General features: G+C 53.7%; 1 protein-coding gene across 4 annotated transcripts; it reads left to right on the top strand.

The window, feature by feature from the left end:
- Positions 1-1,153: 1,153 nt before the first annotated feature.
- On the top strand, positions 1,154-18,789 carry Slc27a1 (solute carrier family 27 member 1). Of its 4 annotated transcripts, none has more exons than XM_032918777.1 (13): positions 1,154-1,328; positions 2,991-3,158; positions 10,655-11,049; positions 11,158-11,319; positions 11,396-11,465; positions 11,840-11,931; positions 11,997-12,106; positions 15,093-15,302; positions 15,385-15,511; positions 15,598-15,735; positions 15,806-15,970; positions 16,294-16,440; positions 16,933-18,789. In XM_032918777.1, exons 2-13 carry the CDS (start codon positions 2,992-2,994, stop codon positions 17,088-17,090), a joined length of 1,941 nt encoding a protein of 646 aa, XP_032774668.1. In that variant the 5' UTR covers positions 1,154-1,328; position 2,991; the 3' UTR covers positions 17,091-18,789. The 4 variants fall into 4 exon arrangements, with proteins under 4 accessions (XP_032774668.1, XP_032774669.1, XP_032774667.1 ...); XM_032918778.1 differs by lacking the exon at positions 1,154-1,328 and adding an exon at positions 1,957-2,118; XM_032918776.1 differs by lacking the exon at positions 1,154-1,328 and adding an exon at positions 2,486-2,836.
- The last annotated feature ends 839 nt before the right edge of the window (positions 18,790-19,628 follow it).

The raw sequence follows: 19,628 nt of genomic DNA, 5'->3' as shown, positions 1-19,628 counted from the left end.
CCATCAGTTTCAAGCAGAGGATAAAGAAAAGACCATTCTGACGCAGTCAGCTCTGGGGTTGGTCACCAGCACTGACTGTGCCAGCTTTACAGGTGTCCGTCAGTCCAGGAGCCTTCGTTCCCTTGCCCAGGTCTGTGACCAGCTGCAGTCTCCACCTGTGAGTTCCCAGCCATGCCTTGGTTATGGGATAGAAGTGCAAGGGACCCCAGGTTTCCTGCTTGCTGGGCAAACGCTCTGCTAGCTGAGCCTCTCCTTCCACATCTTCAGCTCTCCCTGTCAGGGGCTTTCTAGTCCAGGCTTCCTCAGCCTCACAAGCCTCCTTCCTTCCTCTTCCGAAAACAGGACTGAGAGGCAAGCCACCAGCCTTTATTTCCATTTTTTTGGTACATATGTACGTGTGTGTGTGTGTGTGTGTGTGTGTGTGTGTGCATATGTATGATGTGCTGTATGTGTGGAAGTCAGAGAACAACTCTTGGGAGGTCTCGTTTGCCACGTGGGTCCTGCGGATCAAGCAGAGGTCCTAAGACTTGGCAGCAATCGCCTTTACCTGTAGAGCCTTCTAGTCAGCCTGCCATCAACCTTTCAGATTTTTGGGACCTAAGGACTTGGGAGCCGGTGCAGAGAATCTGATGAGGGGTCAAGAGCCTGATGCTTACACTCAGCAGTCTATAAACTAAGAGAAGAGGAAGGGAGAAGAAAGAGGGAGTAGAGGGCACGCGCTCGGGAGAGGAGGAAGTGGGGCAAAGGGCACAGGAGATGTTCCAGGAACATCGAAACAGGAGGAGGCAGTGAGCAAGGAGGAGGACAGGGCTGAATCCCAGCTGGGGGGTCGGCTGCAGCACGTGTCTTTACCTGTAAAAATGGGGCGATAGCAGTAGGGGAGAGGGCAGGTCTAAAGACAGGTCCTCACTGACCCCTGGCTGTCCGGGTGGAGATCTTCGCATCCCCCATCCACCCACCCACCTCTCTGAGACCAATGGCAGCTGCGGGTGGGGGTGGGGCCGCACTTGCCCAGCCTTGGCCTTCGAGTGGCGCTGGAAGCAGGCCCTGGTTGGCTTCCTCCCAAGGAGAGCTGTGGGAAGGTCGGCCAAGCGGGGCAGAAAACAAGCAAAGCCGCAGGGTGGGCAGGGGGGCGTGGGAGGGTGGCTGGGAGGGACGGACAGGGCAGAGGCACGCAGGGGCCCAGTGAGAAGCGCCTAGGACTTTGCAAAGGGCTCATCCCCTGAAGGGACCCACCAGCTAGGCCCGAGCTCAGAAGTTCCCACTCCAGACTTCTGCGAGAACCCGTGAGGAAGCAGCGAGAACCGGGGGTTTGCAAGCCAGAGAAGGTCAGCATGACAGCAAGGGTGGGGGCACCCCAGCAGGAGGGATTGGGGCGCCTCTGGATAGGTACTTAGGAATCTAGAGTGCAAACAGGGCTTGAGGGGCCCTTGCCCCTGGGGAGCAACAAGGGATGCTGGGGTACAGTAGGGTCTCTTGTGGGAGCTCACGTGGAGGAAGGATGAGGAGCTGATGTGCGCCCTGGGATGTGACTTGTTAAGATTTGGGAGGTAGAATTGGGGTTTCAGGCTCCTTATCTTCAAGACTGAGGCCTCTGCGGGCCCTCACCCCCACCGCCACCCCGGGTCTGAATTACGACTCTCTCAGAGTCTGGAATGCTGAGAAGCTTTGGAGCTTGGATCTAGGACAAGCTGGATCAGGCAAGCTCCAGCACAAGCGGGCCCTGGGCAGGATTTGGGCACCTCGGGGGCTGGGATGGGGAATTTGGAGACTTTCTGGGATTAGGCACGACAGAACCACACCCCCTAGAGCTAAAACCCCGCCCTCAGTACCGGCTTGTTTTCGCCGCTTGGTTGCCGTGGAGACTCGTAGGTACCCTGGGCTGGCTGCTCTAGCTTGAGAGTCTCGTTGGGTTGCGGGCTCTCTGGCCCGCGGTTCCTCTCTATGGTCTAAACCTCCGGAAGGGGGTCGACTGGTGCGGAGCAGGGTTGCGGGGCGATAGGGTTTGGCGGTAGTTTGGAAGGTTTGGGGCGGAGCTAGGCGCTGGGTGAGCCGCACCGACCCGGCCTTTCCGTGAGCAGTGACAGACAAGACCTGGAGGCGGCGCGGGAGGCTCAGGTAGAATCTCGGTCCAGGGTGCCAGATAGTCTAGGGACTGTGGGCGGGCCCGTGCCTGTGGGCGGAGCCATGGGCATCACCTGGAAAGTGATCTGAGTCAGAGTGGGGAGGCCGATGGGGGCGGAATCTTGGGACTGCTGAGGGCGGGGGCCATGGGGTCTCACTCGTAGGGAGGGGACTTGGGGCAAGAGTGATCAAGTGTGAGCTAGGGGGTGGAGTCACGGGCCTTCATCTGGGGGAGGAGCCTCGACCAGGTTGCGAGACTTTGATTTGAGGCTCGCTGTGAGGGCGGAGAAAGAGGCCTCGGTTGGGGGCGGGCCTAATGGTGAGGGGGTAGATAGGGGATAGATAGAACACCCATCCTCTGATGCTAGATAAGCATGAGGATAGCGTGTGAATTTTGAGACTCAGAGGAGGGATAAGGTGACATTAGGGCATGGCCTGGACCATTTGCAGCGTAGGGCCTAGGTGTGTGCTGGTTACTAAGCGACCCCAGGCTTCGAGGGCTGAAGCTCAGGGGTGGAGCTTGGCCGTGGGAGTGTCTAGCCACATGGTCAATGCTTGGAGAGAAGAATCTGGCTTTGATGGGCGGAGGGCAAAGATTGAAGAAGTAGCCAATCCCAGACCTTGAGGCGGGCAACGCTAAGTAAACTGGTTGGAATTGGCTTCCCTAGATAGAGCCTTGCTCTGCGGCGGCGGGGCGGGGCCTGATGCCAAGGTACACGCTGGGGGCGGGGCCAGGTTTGTAAACGCTTTTGGGTTTAGGCTACAGAATAAGGAAAAGGAACAGGGTCAGGGTCTGTGACGTAGCCTGGGCGGGGTCAGGACTAGGTGGGGGGCGGGACCCACAGTCTCTGCTGTGTTTTCCGCAGGATGCGGGCTCCGGGAGCAGGAACAGCCTCTGTGGCCTCATTGGGGCTGCTTTGGCTTCTGGGACTTCCGTGGACCTGGAGCGCGGCGGCGGCGTTCGGTGTGTACGTGGGTAGCGGTGGCTGGCGCTTTCTGCGTATCGTCTGCAAGACGGCGAGGCGAGACCTCTTGTAAGTAGATGGGAGTTGTAACTTGGGGGTCAGAGGTCATGGATGCATAGCCTTCAAGCAGTCAAGAGTTTTCCAGGGTGGTGTGAGGATCCCTTTATGGCTTGGGGTTGGTTTTATAATCTGGGATGGGACCAGAAGGTGGAGTGACTGGAGGGCTCTGCCGGGACCTTCAGGAGACAGAACTCTGGAGGGAATTGAGTACATCACTAGGACTTGGTGTGCTGTTAGGATGGTCATTGGCCACTGTTAGAGCGGATAACTGGTGGGTATTGAGAGAGCTGGCAGTTCCTGTGGTGCAGCACAGACTGTGAGATGCCTCTGTGTGATTAGTTGGGGGCAACCCACTGTCCGGATTCTTGGAATGAACAGGTTTGGGGTGAAGGAGCATCTTGGGGAGTCTACAGGGCTAAGGTATATAAAGAGTCTCTAAAGGGTGTTGCTCCTCAGGTAACATCTGAGTGTGGAACTTTGGCCATTGTTCAGAGTCTGTGAGAAGGTCATGTATGTATGTATGTATGTATGTATGTATGTATGTATGTATGCACGCTGTATGTGCAGGGTCTCTGGAGGTGAGGTTCTCTGAGGAGTCATAGTGTACAGGGAACATTGAGGCTTCTAGGGTAACATTAGTGTTGCTGAATTCAAAGTTTCAGGTCAACCCTGGGATCCATCTGGGTGCCTTCACAGATCTCCTTCAGGGAGGCAGATTGAGCATCATTAAGAGTGAGGAAACAGATTTACGGTGGTGGGGGCAGAGGCTCACTGGCTCGAGTTTTCAGTGGTTCTCATCTGCCTTCCGCTTCCTGGACTCTTTCTTTCTCTCTTTTTTTCCTGTTTTTCTTCTCTCAAAGTACCAAACCTGGCTGGCTGCTGTGAAACTTCATTTGAAGCAAATTAGTTGTGTGGTCAGAGGCAACACTGTGAGGAGTGAGTCACTCCTGAGGACTCCAGGGCTTGTTTTGGGAAATGAGCTCTCATGTAGCCCAGGCTGGCCTGGAACTCTTCAGGAAGCCAGGATGACCTTGAACTCCTGATCCTCTCCCTTTATCTTCCCGGACTAGGGTGACAGCACATGTGGTTGAGACAGTGCTGGAGTCAGCACAGGACTTTTTGCCTTCTGCCTACTGAGCCCAGGCTAGCCTCTTTACCTTGTGAGGCAGGCACTTGTGGCATTCAGCTTTCTCTTTCTTTTCTGTCTTTCTCCTCTCTGTCTTTTTTCTCGACCAGGCTGGCCTAGAACTTGGGATCCTCCTGCCCAAGATTAACAGGCCAGTGGCAGTCTTAAAATGAGTGTAGTCCGCTTGATGAGATGGCCCAGCACCCAGAAGGCGTAGTGCTCCTCCAGAGGACCTGGGATTGGCTCAGCACCAAACTCCAGTTCTAGGTCATCTTCCGCCATCTTCTGTCCACTGCAGGCCCTGTCCTTATGCACACACACACACACACACACACACACACGTTTTAATGAGCAGAGTAAAGCAGGGCATGGGTGTAGAATGCACCCAGTGTCACAGACAGCCATTGGCAGATGTGGCAGTGTGACTCCAAACCTGGCTGGCTGCTGTGAACTTTTGCTGCATTCACTTTTGGAGTTGTCTTTTCTTTGTCTCTGTTTTTTTTTTTTTTTTTTTTAACTATTTTTTTTTTATGTGCATTGGTGTTTTTCTTGCGTGTGGTCTGAGTGAGGGTGTCAGATCCCCTGGAACTGGAATCACAGAGAGTTGTGAGCTACTATGTGGTTGCTGGGAATTGAACTCTGATCCTCTGGAAAAGCAGCCAGCACTCTGAACTGCTCCGCCTGCCTTGTCTTTATTTATTTTATTTTTTAATTTTTTGAACCTGGGTCTCCCTGGAGCCCAGGGTGTCCTTAAACTCTCAATCCTCTTGCCTCAGCCTTCCAGGTCGGACATCCCTGCCCTGTTGTGTCCAGTTCACCTGCTGTACTGGAGCCTCTGCCAAACCCTGCCGAGTCTCTCAAGGGCCTGCTTTGCTGCAGGCTTGAGCTCTGGGACTCTGGATGAAAGAAGCTGAGGATGGGAGAGGCCCTGGGAAGGGCGACTGGACAGAGGTGTCTTTGTACTCAGTGTGGGGGCGGCTTGGGCAGCTGCCAACCTGGGTGCCAGAGCATGTAGTAGGGACAAAACACCGGATCCCTGCCTGCTGGCATGGGCCTGCTGATGAGAGGCAGGGCAGAGGGAAGGGTCCTGACAGGCCCACAGTGTTGCTGGAACCTGGCCTGCCTCAGACCCACCAGCTGTGGCCTGGTTCCCATCTGCAACTTCTAGAAGGAGCGCTTCCTACAGCCAGTCAGCCCTGACTTCTCAACTAACCCCCCTCTTCCCGTCTCATGGGTCCGTGGGGCAGTTAGTGGAGCTCCAAGCATAGCCAGTCGTCATACAGTAATTGTTCAAGGCTACGTGCTGATAACACACTGGGTGGAAGTAGAAATCCGAGAGCTGACTGTGGACCTTGGGCAGGCCTCTTAATTCTGATTTAGGTCCTTGAGCAGCTTTCATTGAGCAGCTTTCATTGAGCAGCTGTTGGGCACCATCAGCATCTGTACTGTGGTGAGCCCGTGCACGGTCTTGAGTGAGCTTTGTTCAGTTCTGATTCATCCTGCCCTTTACTTGCTGTGTGTGACACCTCATCTCTGACAGCTCACATCTCTGAGCCATCAGCTTATCTGTCAAGTCCCAGTTGGGAGACTGTAAACAGAGCACAGCACTGGTATATATTGGGTGTTCAATAAATTCTGGGGCTACACGTCTTTGCCTGGACCACCCCAATTTTGTTTCTTGGTACTTGTATTTGTTTTTTTTTTTTTTTTCTGCTTTTCATCTGGGGAGCTGTGTTCTGGTTCCCCGTGAGTATTTTGTTTTCAATACCATCTGTTTATTTTGGTCCCGGGTCCGGGTTGGGATCTCAGGAACCTCACCCCAGGAACTCACTGTTTAGGGACCAGAACACAAACACCCTAAAAGGTAGTCGTGAGCCCCAAGCTGTCAGGCTTTAACTCCAGGATGAGCATAAAAAACAACCTTTAAAATGGTTAAAATTTATCATTTTATTTTATAAGGATGGGTGTTTCACATAGGTTTATATGAGCACCATGGACATTCCCCATGTCCACAGAGGCAGAAAGAGGTCTGGGTCTCCTGGAACTGCAGCTACAGATGTTCGTGAGCAGCCCTGTTGAGTGCTGGGTTCGGTAGAGCTGCCTCCCCAGCCCCCAATTTTGTTTTAGGGCAGGGTCTTGCTGAGCCCACCAGTCCTGTGATAGCAGGTGAGCGCCATCAGCCAAGCTCAGGATGCTCGCCCATCCACCCACCAAGCAGCAGCTGCTGTGTCTTCTTCACACTGGCCTTATTTATCCTGTGGTAGCTAGGAGCCTAGCTCCTGGGCAACCGCCATGTTCTGCAACTTGTCTACATTGTGGTGACTACCACAGTATGTCTGCTTCCCAGCACAGCCTCACCATGCAGAGCATGTCTGTGACAAACACAGCCCTCAGGGATGAAAAGCAGCAGGGTAGAGCACGGTACCCAGCTGGAGTGGAAAGGGAGTGGATTTGTGCACCCTTAGGAGTAGGTGACTTTGGTGTGAATAGGTCAGAAGGCTTGCCTGACCCTCCTCCCAGGACCCTCAAGGTGGAGGAGAGAACTCCCTCTCACAAGTCATCCTCTGGTCTTCACACACACAATGAATACATTAATGAAACTAGCTGGATGTGGTTTCACATGCCTTTAATCCCAGCACTGGGGGAAGGGCAGGGGGCAGAGGCAGGTGGATATCTATAGGTTTGAGGCCAGCCTGCCCTACAGAACAAGTTCCAGGATAGCCAGGGCTACACGAGAAACCCTGTCTTGAAAACAGAACAAAGCACAACCAAATTTAAAAGTTAAAGTTCTCCTCATTTTGCAAGCATCAGGAAATGATCCTGGGTTCACAGAGGTGTTAGTGTGTCCCATCACAGATGACCTCTGAGTGACAGGGTGGAACGTGTCAAGCTGAGTCAGAGCAGTGAAAGCATTGCCTGCTTTATATTACTCACGTCCTCTGTATGCTCCCGTGTGAGCGCACACGTGCACTTTTGGAAGTATGGGGACCATCTTTATACCTTTAAGCCCATCACTCGGGAGGAAGAGGCAGGATGATTTTCGTAGTTTTGAGGCCAGCCTGGTCTACATAGCAAGTTCACAGTTAGTGTCTGAAATTTTTTTCTAAATATAAAGCCTTTTAACATTGTACTAACATTTTTTGAGACAAGATTTTTTTTTAAGATTTATTTTATGTATGAGTACACTGTAGCTATCTTCAGAGGACATCAGATCCCATTACAGATGGTTGTGAGCCACCATGTGTTTGCTGGGAATTGAACTCAGGACCTCTAGAAGAGCAGTCAGTGCTCTTAACCACTGAGCCATCTCTCCAGCCCTTGAGACAAGATTTTAAAGGAGACCCTGTCTCTTGTAGCCTGGGCTAGCCTCACAATCGCTGTGTATGTAGCCCAGGCTGGCTTTGAGCTCATGATCTCCTGCTTTAATGATAGCCAGCTACCTTACTGATGACATTTATCAGTTCTCAGGGCCCTCCCTCTCCTAGTTTACCTACCACCTCAAAGTCCTCAGCATAGCCCTCACCCTGTCTTTAGCTCTGATGACCTCCAAACCCTGGGGCAGCTGTTTGTGAGGGCAGCAGTGTTCCTGGCAGAGCTGCTACCCAGGCACTGGACTCCCTTCCCTCTAGGATTATTTGTGGTAGGCACTGTACCGGGAGGGCTAGCCTTGGGCCTCAGACAAACTTCTAAAATGCTTTCCTGGTTTCTTTTGCCCTTTTCTTTTCTTTTCTTTTCTTTTCTTTTCTTTTCTTTTTTCAGAGTTGGGGATTGAACCCAGGGCCTTGCGCTTGCTAGGCAAGTGCTCTACCTCTGAGCTGAATACCCACCCCCCCTTTTTTTTTTAATTCACCTTTAGTTTTTTGGGACAGGTTTTCTCTGTAGCCCTGGCTGTCTACTATCTGTGTAAACCAGGCTGGCCTGGAACTCAGAGATCCACCTGCCTCTGCTTCCCTAGGGCTGGGATTTAAGGTGTGAGCCATCACTGTGTGAGCCATCACTGTCCCAGCCCTTTTAGTTTTAAATTTATCTTTACAGGCTGGAGAGATGACTTAGAGTTAAGAGCACTGTCTGCTCACTCCAAAGGTCCTGAGTTCCATCCCTAGCAACTATATGGTGGCTCCCCACTATAGTGTTATCTGATGCCCTCTTCTGTCATGCAGGTGTATATGCAGATTGGGCACTGATACATAAAATATAAAAAAGGAATTTTAAAAATTATTTTTACTTAATAAGTTTTAGTTTTTAATTTATTTTTCACATGTACAAAAGTTTTGTCTGCATTTATGTGTGTACCATGTGCATGTATGTGTGCCTGTGTGTATATGTGTGTGTGTACCATATGCATGCCTAGTGCCTGAATATGTGTGTGTACTATGTGCATGTATGTATGCCTGCATGTATATGTGTATACCATGTGCATGTATGTGTGCCTGCACATATGTGTGTGTACCATGTGCATGTATGTGTGCCTGCACGTATGTGTGTGTACCATGTGCATGTATGTGTGCCTGTATGTATGCGTATACCATGCACATGTATGTGTGCCTGCACGTATGTGTGTGTACCATGTGCATGTATGTGTGCCTGTATGTATGCGTATACCATGTGCATGTATGTGTGCCTGCATGTATGTGTACCATGTGCATGCCTAGTGCCTGCAGAAGGCAGAAGAGGGTTTTGCAACAGGAACTGTAGTTACAGGTGGTTGGGAACTGCCATGTGGGTGCTGGGAATTAAACACAGGTTCTCTGAAAAGAGCAGCCAGTGCTCTTACCTGCTGAGCCATCTCTCCAGCCTATTTTGTTTTGTTTTGTTTTGAATCCTGTTCCATAGCAGCGTCGGGACTCATACTCCCACTCCCGCTGCCCCAGCTTTCTGGATGCTTAGATGACAGGTGCTTTGTAGCCCCATCCCCTGCTCTTTCCCTCCAGGAAATAGGACAGGACAGGAAGTGAGTCAGCAGAGGCCATGGGGTTGGAAGGTCCTGGGTGCCAGGGGAGAGATGCCAAGGCAGGGGCAACACTTCCAGGGGTCCTGGAGTGTTTTCTGAGCATGGGACAGCGAAGCCAGGCCTTGGGGAGGAGAGCATGCTGAGGGAGAGTACACAGACCTGTCTTCAGAGTAGATAGAGTGCAGTTGGGAACTGGGGCAGACAGTGCTGGGCGTGTCTCCGGTAAGGGAGGGATGGGAGAGAGACAGCTGGCATGGGGATGGCACAGGGCATTTTTCTTTGTCCTCTCTAAGTCTCACCCAGGCACATAGGCGGTGTTAGCTATTGGGGAAAAACAAGAGACTCTGGGGCTCAGCTGGTCTCTCCGATGTATCCTAGCTGCCATCTCTAGCCACCTAAGCTGAGCATAAGGGCACATGGCCTAGGACCTTCGCCCCAGCTGGGGGGAAGCCACCCATCTCCTCCCCAGTCCCCACTGTCAAGAGTTCTCGTTTTGACTGTTGTCACCCCTCCCATCACCTTCGATTCTGCCCAGTGCTCATCAGTGTGTGGTGGTCTCCCAGAGGGCTGTGACCTGTCTTCAGAGTAGATAGAGTGCAGTTGGGCAACCTGAGGAAGTGAAGAGTGAGAGGAGGAAGACTGGATGAAGGAAGAAAGGAAACTCCTGGGGTCCTGTAGCCTGAGGCAGGGTTGCTGTGAGTTCAAGGCTAGCCTGGAGTAGCAAGAACCTATCATGTGGGATAGGCACTTGCAGGCTTGGTGTCTCTTCTTGGCTGGCTTGTGGTCACCATCTCCCATTGTCCTCTGAAGATGGGGTACAGTACTCAAAGGACATCCCAGAGAAAGGAACAAGGATGAGTTCTGAGACTTCCCTGATAACCAGGCCTGTCAACCCAGGTGCTCCAGATGATGGGGCAGGAGGACTGCAAGCTCTAGGTTAGAGGATATTTATGGAGACCCTGACTAAAAACTAAAAGGCAGGCTGGGTGCTTAGGGGTGGAGCCCTGCCTAGAATCCCCCAATGAGGAGCTATGGGCTGGGTTAGGGGTGGAGCCCTGCCTAGAATCCCCAAGTGAGGGGCTATGGGTCTGGCTCAGGGGTGGAGCTCCTGAGTAGAGTTACCCAGTGAAGGGCTGAGGGCGTGGTGGTAGGTTGCCTGCTAAACACATATACAACACCCCAGAGCACAAAAGAGAATCTGACAATTGACATTCAGGGCACCAGGGCATTTAGGGACAACTACTCGGTGACTAATTCTCATGTGGTAGACAAGCTGGCTTTGGGCATTCATAGCTTCCTGTCTGGTTGGTTAATGCTCCCTGCCCTAAGATATCAACCATTAAAGGAAGCCTTACTGGGCCCCAGCTGTCCTGAGGCCCCCAGGGCTACAGGCAGCTCTGGACAGTGACCCTGTCCCCATCTCTGCAGTGGCCTCTCTGTTCTGATTCGCGTGCGGCTAGAGCTACGACGACACCGGCGAGCAGGAGACACGATCCCACGCATCTTCCAGGCCGTGGCCCAGCGACAGCCGGAGCGCCTGGCGCTGGTAGATGCGAGTAGCGGTATCTGCTGGACCTTCGCACAGCTAGACACCTACTCCAATGCTGTGGCCAATCTGTTCCTCCAGCTGGGCTTTGCGCCAGGCGATGTGGTGGCTGTGTTCCTGGAAGGCCGGCCCGAGTTCGTGGGACTGTGGCTGGGCCTGGCCAAGGCCGGTGTAGTGGCTGCGCTTCTCAATGTCAACCTGAGGCGGGAGCCCCTTGCCTTCTGCTTGGGCACATCAGCTGCCAAGGCCCTCATTTATGGCGGGGAGATGGCAGCGGGTGAGGCCTGGTGGATACCAGGAGGGTGGGGACCTAGGGACCTCAGGGATAGGGAGATGCTGGCCAGGGGTGCTTCGTGACTGTGACCCTGAGCCTCTGTCACCACAGCGGTGGCGGAGGTGAGTGAGCAGCTGGGGAAGAGCCTGCTCAAGTTCTGCTCTGGAGATCTGGGGCCTGAGAGCGTCCTGCCTGACACGCAGCTTCTGGACCCCATGCTTGCTGAGGCGCCCACCACACCCCTGGCACAGGCCCCAGGCAAGGGCATGGATGGTAAGTGGAGGGGTCCCTGACATTTATCCCCTCTGTCCTTGGCATTCCTGGTGCACAACGTCTGCTTCTTCTGCAGATCAGCTATTTTACATCTATACTTCTGGGACCACCGGACTTCCTAAGGCGGCCATTGTGGTGCACAGCAGGTAAGCAGGGTCCTAGGGCCCTCCCTTCCCCATGGCCTGCCTATGCTGGGACCTGTCCTCCATGGTCTCCCTCCCCTCTGGCTGAGCCCCACCTCTCTCCTGCTCTGCCTCCTGCCCTCCCCGACCCGGGCCTTGGCTAGTATCCTGAGGGTTTTATATCCTAGATCCCATGACCATTCTGCTTTGGCTCTACTTTGTTCTCTCTGGCCCCCAGTTCTTCCTCCAGCCAAACACCGTCCTTTAAGCCTTGGAATCTTTCCATTGCCACACTCTCAGATAGCCTTCCCAAAGGACTCAGGGTCCTCTCCAATCAGAAGACCCTTTCCCAGATGTGTCACCTCTAGATATCCACCAGTGACTTCCTCTCCCTGCAGGTACTACCGCATTGCAGCCTTCGGCCACCATTCCTACAGCATGCGGGCCAACGATGTGCTCTATGACTGCCTACCTCTCTACCATTCAGCAGGTATGTGGGCACCTAGGGGAGTGTACGGAATCTCTCAGCGACCCTCACAGCTACCCTCTCTCTAGGGAACATCATGGGCGTGGGACAGTGTATCATCTACGGGTTAACGGTGGTACTGCGCAAGAAGTTCTCCGCCAGCCGCTTCTGGGACGACTGTGTCAAATATAATTGCACGGTATGCCCCGCCCACTCGCGGGCTCCTCCCACCACACCAGGTGCCCAGCAGTCCCTGGGCTCTGGCTGGATCAGGACACGCCCTCATGGGAGGTCCCTCTCTGTCTAGCTGACCCCAAGCGAATCAGTAACTGCCTTTAGGGCACGCCTCTCCTGCTCTGGCCACGCCCCATTCTGGCTCCACTTTCTGCCACTCCCCTGTTCTACCCAGACCTCGCCTTAAGCTTGCTTCCTCGACTGACTGCTTTGTGTTCCCGACTTCCCAAGCCCCGCCCCTCCTAGTCAGCCACGCCCCAACTGACCCGGGTCTCTCCTTGCTTAGCCAATTCCTCCTCCTAGGCTAGGTCCTGCCTCTCCCTTAGGCCCCGCCCTACTCAGCCAACCAAGGTGCATCTTCCCAGGCCAAGTCCCATTCTTTGTGCTTAGTCGCCACCCTTCTTGCAAGGCCACACTAACCCAGGCAGGCTGGGTCCCACCTGCACAGGCCAGGTGCTCCCATCCAGGCTGTGTGCCACCAGACCAGGCCAGGCTCTTAACTAGGTGGTCCCATCTAGTTAAGCCCCACTCACTCTGCCTTCTGCTTGCCAGCCTGCCTGCCCACCTTGATGGTGGGACCTCTGTCCCAGTGAGGAAAGGGGACCAGCCTGTGTCCCTGCAATGCTAAATGCAATGTAAATGCTTTGGAGCCTCCTACAGTATCACCAAGATATTGTACCTGTTTTACAGTCAGGGAAACTGAGGCTGTAATGCAGCTGAGACGGAGGTGCCCTGAATCTCTCCAGGTGCTACCTGCATGGTGTTGGGATCCTTCTGAAGGGCCAGAGGCCATGGGTAGGATCAGCTCTGTGGGCAGGGAGAGCCCTAGGTGAGGGGTTAAGCACAGGCAGGGTATTGTGGCTAGAATGCTGGAAGCACAAACAGGCCGAGCTCCTTCACACCAGGCTGCAAGCGCTCTCCCTGACCCTTGGAACGTGGGACCCGCAGAATTGAGCTGAGGTGCAGGGCTGCTGGATGAGAGGAAGGAAGTGCTGTGTGTGTCCTGGTGTAGAGGAACCAGCAGTTGACTGACAGGCCCAGTGTGTGGCAGGGCTGATCCAGGCCGCACAGCCTCGCATGGCACCCCTGGAGGGCCCTGTACTCTGCCAGCACAGCATCCGTCTTAGGAAAAGTGCAAATTGGACGTTGAAACACTAAAGTCACTTGAGAAAAAGCCAGAGGAGCTGGGTGGTAGCAGGTCGGCACAGAGCCTAGCCCAGCGTGTTTAGGGCCCTGGAACCTACCCCTCACAGCCCCAGCACACTGCTGTGGCTGGGTGACTTCATGTTAAAACCCAAGTGGGAACCCTAGGTTCACCCCAGATGCTGCATGCTCTGCAACCTCCACCTCTGTCTAGTTCCAGAACATTCCGTCCCTACCTGTGGTCCCTACTTCTTACCTCCTCAGCCCTGATGTATGTACTTCATGCTGCCAGTTCACACACACAGGGTCTTTTGGCTCTGGGAAGGCATGCTGGCTTTACTTTTTAATGCTCTCCATATTCTGAAATCCAGCATGTGGCAGTAAGACCAGCCTGTATTACAGGACATGCTGAGCCCAGGATGGCCACTTCTCTGTTCTGCATTTTGTACATGATGTCAGGCGTATATGCATGTGTACACATACATATATATCTCCTTAGCCCTTGGCTGTCCTGGAACTCACAGAGATCTATCTGCGTCTGCCTGCTGAGTGCTGGGAACACAGCCTTGTACCACAGTGGCACACCATTGCTGGACCTGTGTTGTCCACCTGCCTGTGGTGGAGTGTACCCTGGGTCACAGACCCTAATGGCACCCAGGTCCTTTTGTTTAGACCCTTCGCTGTGGGAACAGTGCACTCCTTTCAGTGCCTTCAGCGCCCTTTCTGTCACCTTGTATGGTAATGAAAATCCCTGTGAGGCAGAGAGGTTCTAGGGTGGGGATGTCAGGGGAGGGACACGGGGATGTGCAGTGAAGAGCGGGGAGGTGGGGTGAGGGGCAGAGCGCTGAAGCCTTTGTTCAATAGGCACCAGAGAACAGAGGCTGCTGGGAAACCTTTCTGGGCTGTGTCTGTACCCCGGTAGATTGGGATTTGCTCGGTTTCTAAGACAGGGTCTTACTTGACAGTCAGCATAGCCTGGACCCATGATCCTCCTGCCTCAGTTTCTTGAGTGCTGAATGGCAGACGTGTGATAGTAAACTGAGCAGATAAGGCTCGAGGGCAGTCCTGGATTTAGGCAGGGTTTTAGTCAGTTCAGAAGCCAAAACCCAAACCCTAAGTCTAAGCTTTCTAAAAGTTGGCTTTTCAGTCACAGGCATGGGAATGCTGCACCATGAAAGGGACACTGTGGCAGGCACAGTGTGACCCAGGAGGGCATGCTCTCTCTATCCCTCCCTTCCTCCTGTCTCTGTCCCCCTCCCTCCCTCCTCCTTTTTGGAGACAGACTCATGTCCTGGCTGGCCTAGAACTTGCTATGTAGCCAAGACTATACACCGATTAGGTCCTAGTAGCCTTCCGTTTCATTTGGCTAGCTTTTCTTAGCTCTCCCTTTACAATGGTGGGGAGAGGAGGGTGGCAAAGGAGATGTTAGTGTGGAGACCAACACCTGTGGCTACAGATAGTTGGGAGACTGAGACAAGAGGAACCCTAGATTAGAGACTCAGTACACACCTGTCATCCTGGCATTTGGAGGACCGAGGCAGGGGGATAAGACATTCCTGGACAGCCTAGGCTACATAAGATCACTGTCTCTCAAAAACCATAAAAGGGGCTTAGCATATAGCCCTTGGTTCTGTCCCTAGCACCTTAAAAAGTCCTCAGTGCTGGTTCTCCTTGGTTCAGTACTGCTCTTGTGCTGACTCCTTAAAATAGGTGGTGGCAAGGCTCTTCCATCACTGGTCAGGTCCCACCCATCCCCGAGTCGTGCTCCTCATTGGGCCTTGCCTGAGCCCCGCCCCTGGCCATCGCAGGTAGTGCAGTACATCGGTGAAATATGCCGCTACCTGCTAAGGCAGCCGGTTCGCGATGTAGAGCGGCGGCACCGCGTGCGCCTGGCCGTGGGTAACGGACTGCGGCCAGCCATCTGGGAGGAGTTCACGCAGCGTTTCGGTGTGCGACAGATTGGCGAGTTCTACGGCGCCACCGAGTGCAACTGCAGCATTGCCAACATGGACGGCAAGGTTCGGGGCTGTGAGGTGTGGGCCGACACGGCATGAGTGCCTTCAGGCCTCTGTTGTCTCCTCACCGACATGTCCACCCTAGGTCGGCTCCTGCGGCTTCAACAGCCGTATCCTCACGCATGTGTACCCCATCCGTCTGGTCAAGGTCAACGAGGACACGATGGAGCCACTGAGGGACTCCCAAGGCCTCTGCATCCCGTGCCAGCCCGGTAAGCGCGGGCCTTACCTGGTGCCTCGGGGAGCTGGGGTCCCTACAGCTCCCACACCTACTCAGCCTGAGTGTCACCTCCTCCAGGGGAACCTGGCCTTCTCGTGGGCCAGATCAACCAGCAAGACCCTCTGCGGCGCTTCGATGGCTATGTTAGTGACAGCGCCACCAACAAGAAGATTGCCCACAGCGTGTTCCGAAAGGGGGACAGCGCCTACCTTTCAGGTGCGGAGCCGCGTGGCCGGGCTGGCTGTCAGAATGCAAAGCCCGGTCCCATGTGCCCGTCTCCCTGCAGGTGACGTGCTAGTGATGGACGAGCTGGGGTACATGTACTTCCGTGACCGCAGCGGGGATACCTTCCGATGGCGCGGCGAGAACGTGTCCACCACGGAGGTGGAAGCCGTGCTGAGCCGCCTGTTGGGCCAGACGGACGTGGCTGTGTATGGAGTGGCTGTGCCAGGCAAGCTGGGGATACGGGGTGGTTGTGGGGTGCAGGAGCCCCGTGGCGTCCATCCAGAAGGGACCTGCAGGTACAGTACCCGCGGGCCATGCACAAGGTGAAAAACTGTGTTGCTGCTGACTGGGTGGGGCACTGGGTTGGGCATCTATTCACATTCCTATTATTGGGCCTCAGTTTGGGGATCCTTTCTCAGGATCAGAGGGCTGGAAACAGAGCCCCTTATAAAATGAATACTACCAGGACTAATGTTATCCCAGTCAGAGAGTAACGACCAGGACTAACTTCAGGTGGGCAGGGCGTTCTCAGCTGAGCCCTCTTTGCAGGAGTGGAGGGGAAAGCCGGCATGGCGGCCATTGCAGACCCCCTCAACCAGCTGGACCCTAACTCAATGTACCAGGAATTGCAGAAGGTTCTTGCATCCTATGCCCAGCCCATCTTCCTGCGTCTTCTGCCCCAAATGGATACAACAGGTACAGTCCCTGCCTAGGAGCTATTTCCTTCTTTACCCTAATTTAGGCTTCCACTCCCCTGTGTAAATGTGGACCCACAGGCACCTGCCCTGGAACTCAGACCCACTTGCCTCTAAGGGCTAGGGTTACAGGCATGAGCACCACAGCAGGGACTGCAGAGCAAGACTGGTTTCCAAGAAAATAACACTATCTAATAGTAACAAAAACCCAGGATACCTCTTTTGGACTTTTGGGTGCAGCTTCGGATACAATGTGGCTCAGATCAGAGACAGCAGCATAAAGTAGCTGAGAGAATGGATACTTGGGTGTGCAGATCAAACTTCAATCATAGCACAACAGGGCCACACAGCCAGGCTTGCCTCTGGCCTGGGAACTGGTATTTTCTTCCTGTCTTGGGAACCGAAGAGTGTTTACAGGGAGGTGTCCACTGCTGCAGCGATCTCTGTGCAGAGTTGCTTCAGGGTCCATACCTCTGTCCTTCCTAACTTCCAGGCACCTTCAAGATCCAGAAGACCCGGCTACAGCGTGAAGGCTTTGACCCCCGCCAGACCTCAGACCGGCTCTTCTTTCTAGACCTGAAACAGGGACGCTACCTACCCCTGGATGAGAGAGTCCATGCCCGCATCTGCGCAGGCGACTTCTCGCTCTGAGCCTGGTGAGTGGGATGGCCCTGGACTTGTGAGACCAGGGAGCTGGACACCCCTGTTCAGGTGTTTCTCCTGCCTGGCCACGTGGCCAGCAGCACCTGTGGGTGCAGGAAACTGGAACCTGAGTGGCCGGGTGTCCCTTTCCTATAACCCACTATGCACCCATCTGGCCTCTGCCTTGGTCTTTTTCTCCATCTCTTTTCTCCGTGCCCAGCAGGAGCCCCACAGACACATTGGCTGCTGTGTCCTGCAGTGGGACCGGTGTCTAGGGGTCCATGCTGCAGGCTGTGACCCGCACTGGTGCCCACCTCCCTTCCCCATTGTGCCTTAGGTTCCTCCACTGTTCGCCGGTGAAGCAAGTGGGGACCCACATAGCTGTTGTCCCTGCTGAGGGTTGGTAGCAAATGCACCCTCATGTCAGCTGGGAGACACGTGCAGTCTCCCACTGACCCCCAATCAACTGAAGATACTGTTTTGTATTATTGTTTTGAGATAGGGTCTCACTGTGGAGGCCAAGCTGGCCTCAGGCTCACCACTCTACTGCCTCCGGGCACCAGCCTGCAGTTTGATGACATGTATGCACTATTGTTCTAAGGGTCTTCTGAGTCCCTGCTTTCCCCTCATGTCCTAAAACCTTCCAGAACTGACTCTGATCACTTGGATGTAGCTAGTGTTGGCCCTGCCCACGTGTGTCAATTCAGGGGTCCCCAGGCATCATCTCTGGAGGCCCTAACCTTGGCAAAGCTTGGATGTCCTCACATCACAGCAGGAGACCCAGGAAGGTTGCGGTGGTGTTCTCTTGGGCACCCCCTGGCGGCAGCCCTGGACATGCTTCCCTGCTGCGGATAGCCCAAACTGTTGCCTATGACATTTGAGGTCTACCCTTCTGGCTCTCATGGTCCCCATTGAGATCTTTGGTGACTCACCTCAGCCACCAAGCCAGGCCTCTGCCTTCCTTCAGCTCTAAGGGCATGAAGGGTGTGGACAGAGCAGCCACAGGCTGCCCACAGTCATCCACATGCAAGTGTTATTTCCTTGTTTTAAAAAAATAAACATGCTGAGCCTTGACACCTGGTAGAGCATAGCGTTTCTGTATGTCACACCTGAGCAGATTGCAGCTGGACACCCACAGGCCGTCCTGGTTAGGGTTACTATTGCTGGGATGAAACACCGATCAAAGCAGCTTGGGCAGGAAAGTGTTTGTTTGGTTTACAGACTGTGAATCAGCATCCACTGAGGAAGCAGGGGCAGGAGCCTGGAGGCAGGAGATGATGCAGAGGTCACTGAGGGTGCTGCTCACTGGCCTGCTCCCCACGACTGTTCAGCCTTTTAAATGTTTGTTTATTGGTTTTTTTCAAGATAGGGTTTCTCTGGGTAGACTTGGAAGTTTGGGAACTCACATTTTACACAAGGCCGGTCTCAAACTCAGAGATCTGCTTCCCCAGTGCAAGGAATAAAGGCGTGAGCCACTGCTGCATGCTCTCTTAGCTCAGGGATGGCAGCACCCACAGTGGACTGGGACCTCCCTGATCAATCACCAATCAAGACAGATTGCCCACCAGCCAATCTTGGGAGACAACTGTCTCAGTTGAGGGTTGAGGGCTCCTCTTCCTGAATGGCTGTGGCCTGCATCAAGTTGGCATAAGTACTAAACAGTACAAATCTGTCTCCAAAAAAATAAATAGAAAATGGTGGCATTGTACCTTTAGTTTATAAAGATTTATTTATTTATATGAGTACACTGTAGCTGTCTTCAGACATACCAGAAGAGGGCATCAGGTCCCATTACAGATGGTTGTGAGCCACCATGTGGTTGCTGGGATTTGAACTCAGGACCTCTGGAAGAGCAGTCAGTCTCTTAACCTCTGAGCCACCTCTCCAGCCCCTGGCACGTCCCTTAATCCCAGTACTAGGGAGGCAGAGGCAGGCGTCTCTCTGAGTTCAAGACAAGCCTGGTCTACAGGATGAGTTCCAGGACAACCAGAGATTCACAGAGAACCCCTGCCTTGGAAAACAAAACAAAAAAGCAAAGAAATTAGAGGAGGAAGCTGGCTGGAGAGTAGTTGAGAGCCCTTGGTGCTCCTCTAGGTGTGTCTCAGCACCAGGATGGCGGTGACTCATGACAGCTGGCAGCTCTCCTCCTCCCCTTCGCTGGGATCTGACATGCACAGAGTAAGTGTAAGCATGACACAAACTAAAATCTAAAAAACAAGTTAGAAACTTTTTTCTGAAAGAGGTATCTGTGGTTGGCTCAAGCCACCTTTAAGAGACACCTTGACTGGCGGCTGGGACCTTACAGAAAGCAGGTTTGAGTAGCTCAGTTTTGGGGGTTCTGCATCTCTGAACACTGTAATGGGACTGACTTTCCACCATGTGCATGTGTGTATGTGTCAAAGCGCCAATGAGGTTCAGAGCAAATAGCAGTTCTCTCCAGCCACAGTGTGGCCCGGGGGTGGGGCTCAGGTGTCAGGCTTGGTGGGAAGCTCCTTTACTGGCTGAGGTGTCTCACAGGCACCATTTCTACCTTCCCAACACATCAGC

Source organism: Rattus rattus, chromosome 13 (assembly GCF_011064425.1).
Source record: "Rattus rattus isolate New Zealand chromosome 13, Rrattus_CSIRO_v1, whole genome shotgun sequence".
Classification (NCBI taxonomy): Eukaryota; Metazoa; Chordata; class Mammalia; order Rodentia; family Muridae; genus Rattus; species Rattus rattus.
Note: the sequence above shows the minus strand (reverse complement) of the source record. Positions and strands in the feature narration are given on the sequence as shown.

Coding starts and splice junctions, on each gene's coding strand:
- Slc27a1 (XM_032918776.1), top strand. Junction 11,466..11,839: donor GCCATTGTGGTGCACAGCAG/GTAAGCAGGGTC, acceptor CTCTCCCTGCAG/GTACTACCGCATTGCAGCCT. Junction 15,512..15,597: donor CTGCATCCCGTGCCAGCCCG/GTAAGCGCGGGC, acceptor CACCTCCTCCAG/GGGAACCTGGCCTTCTCGTG.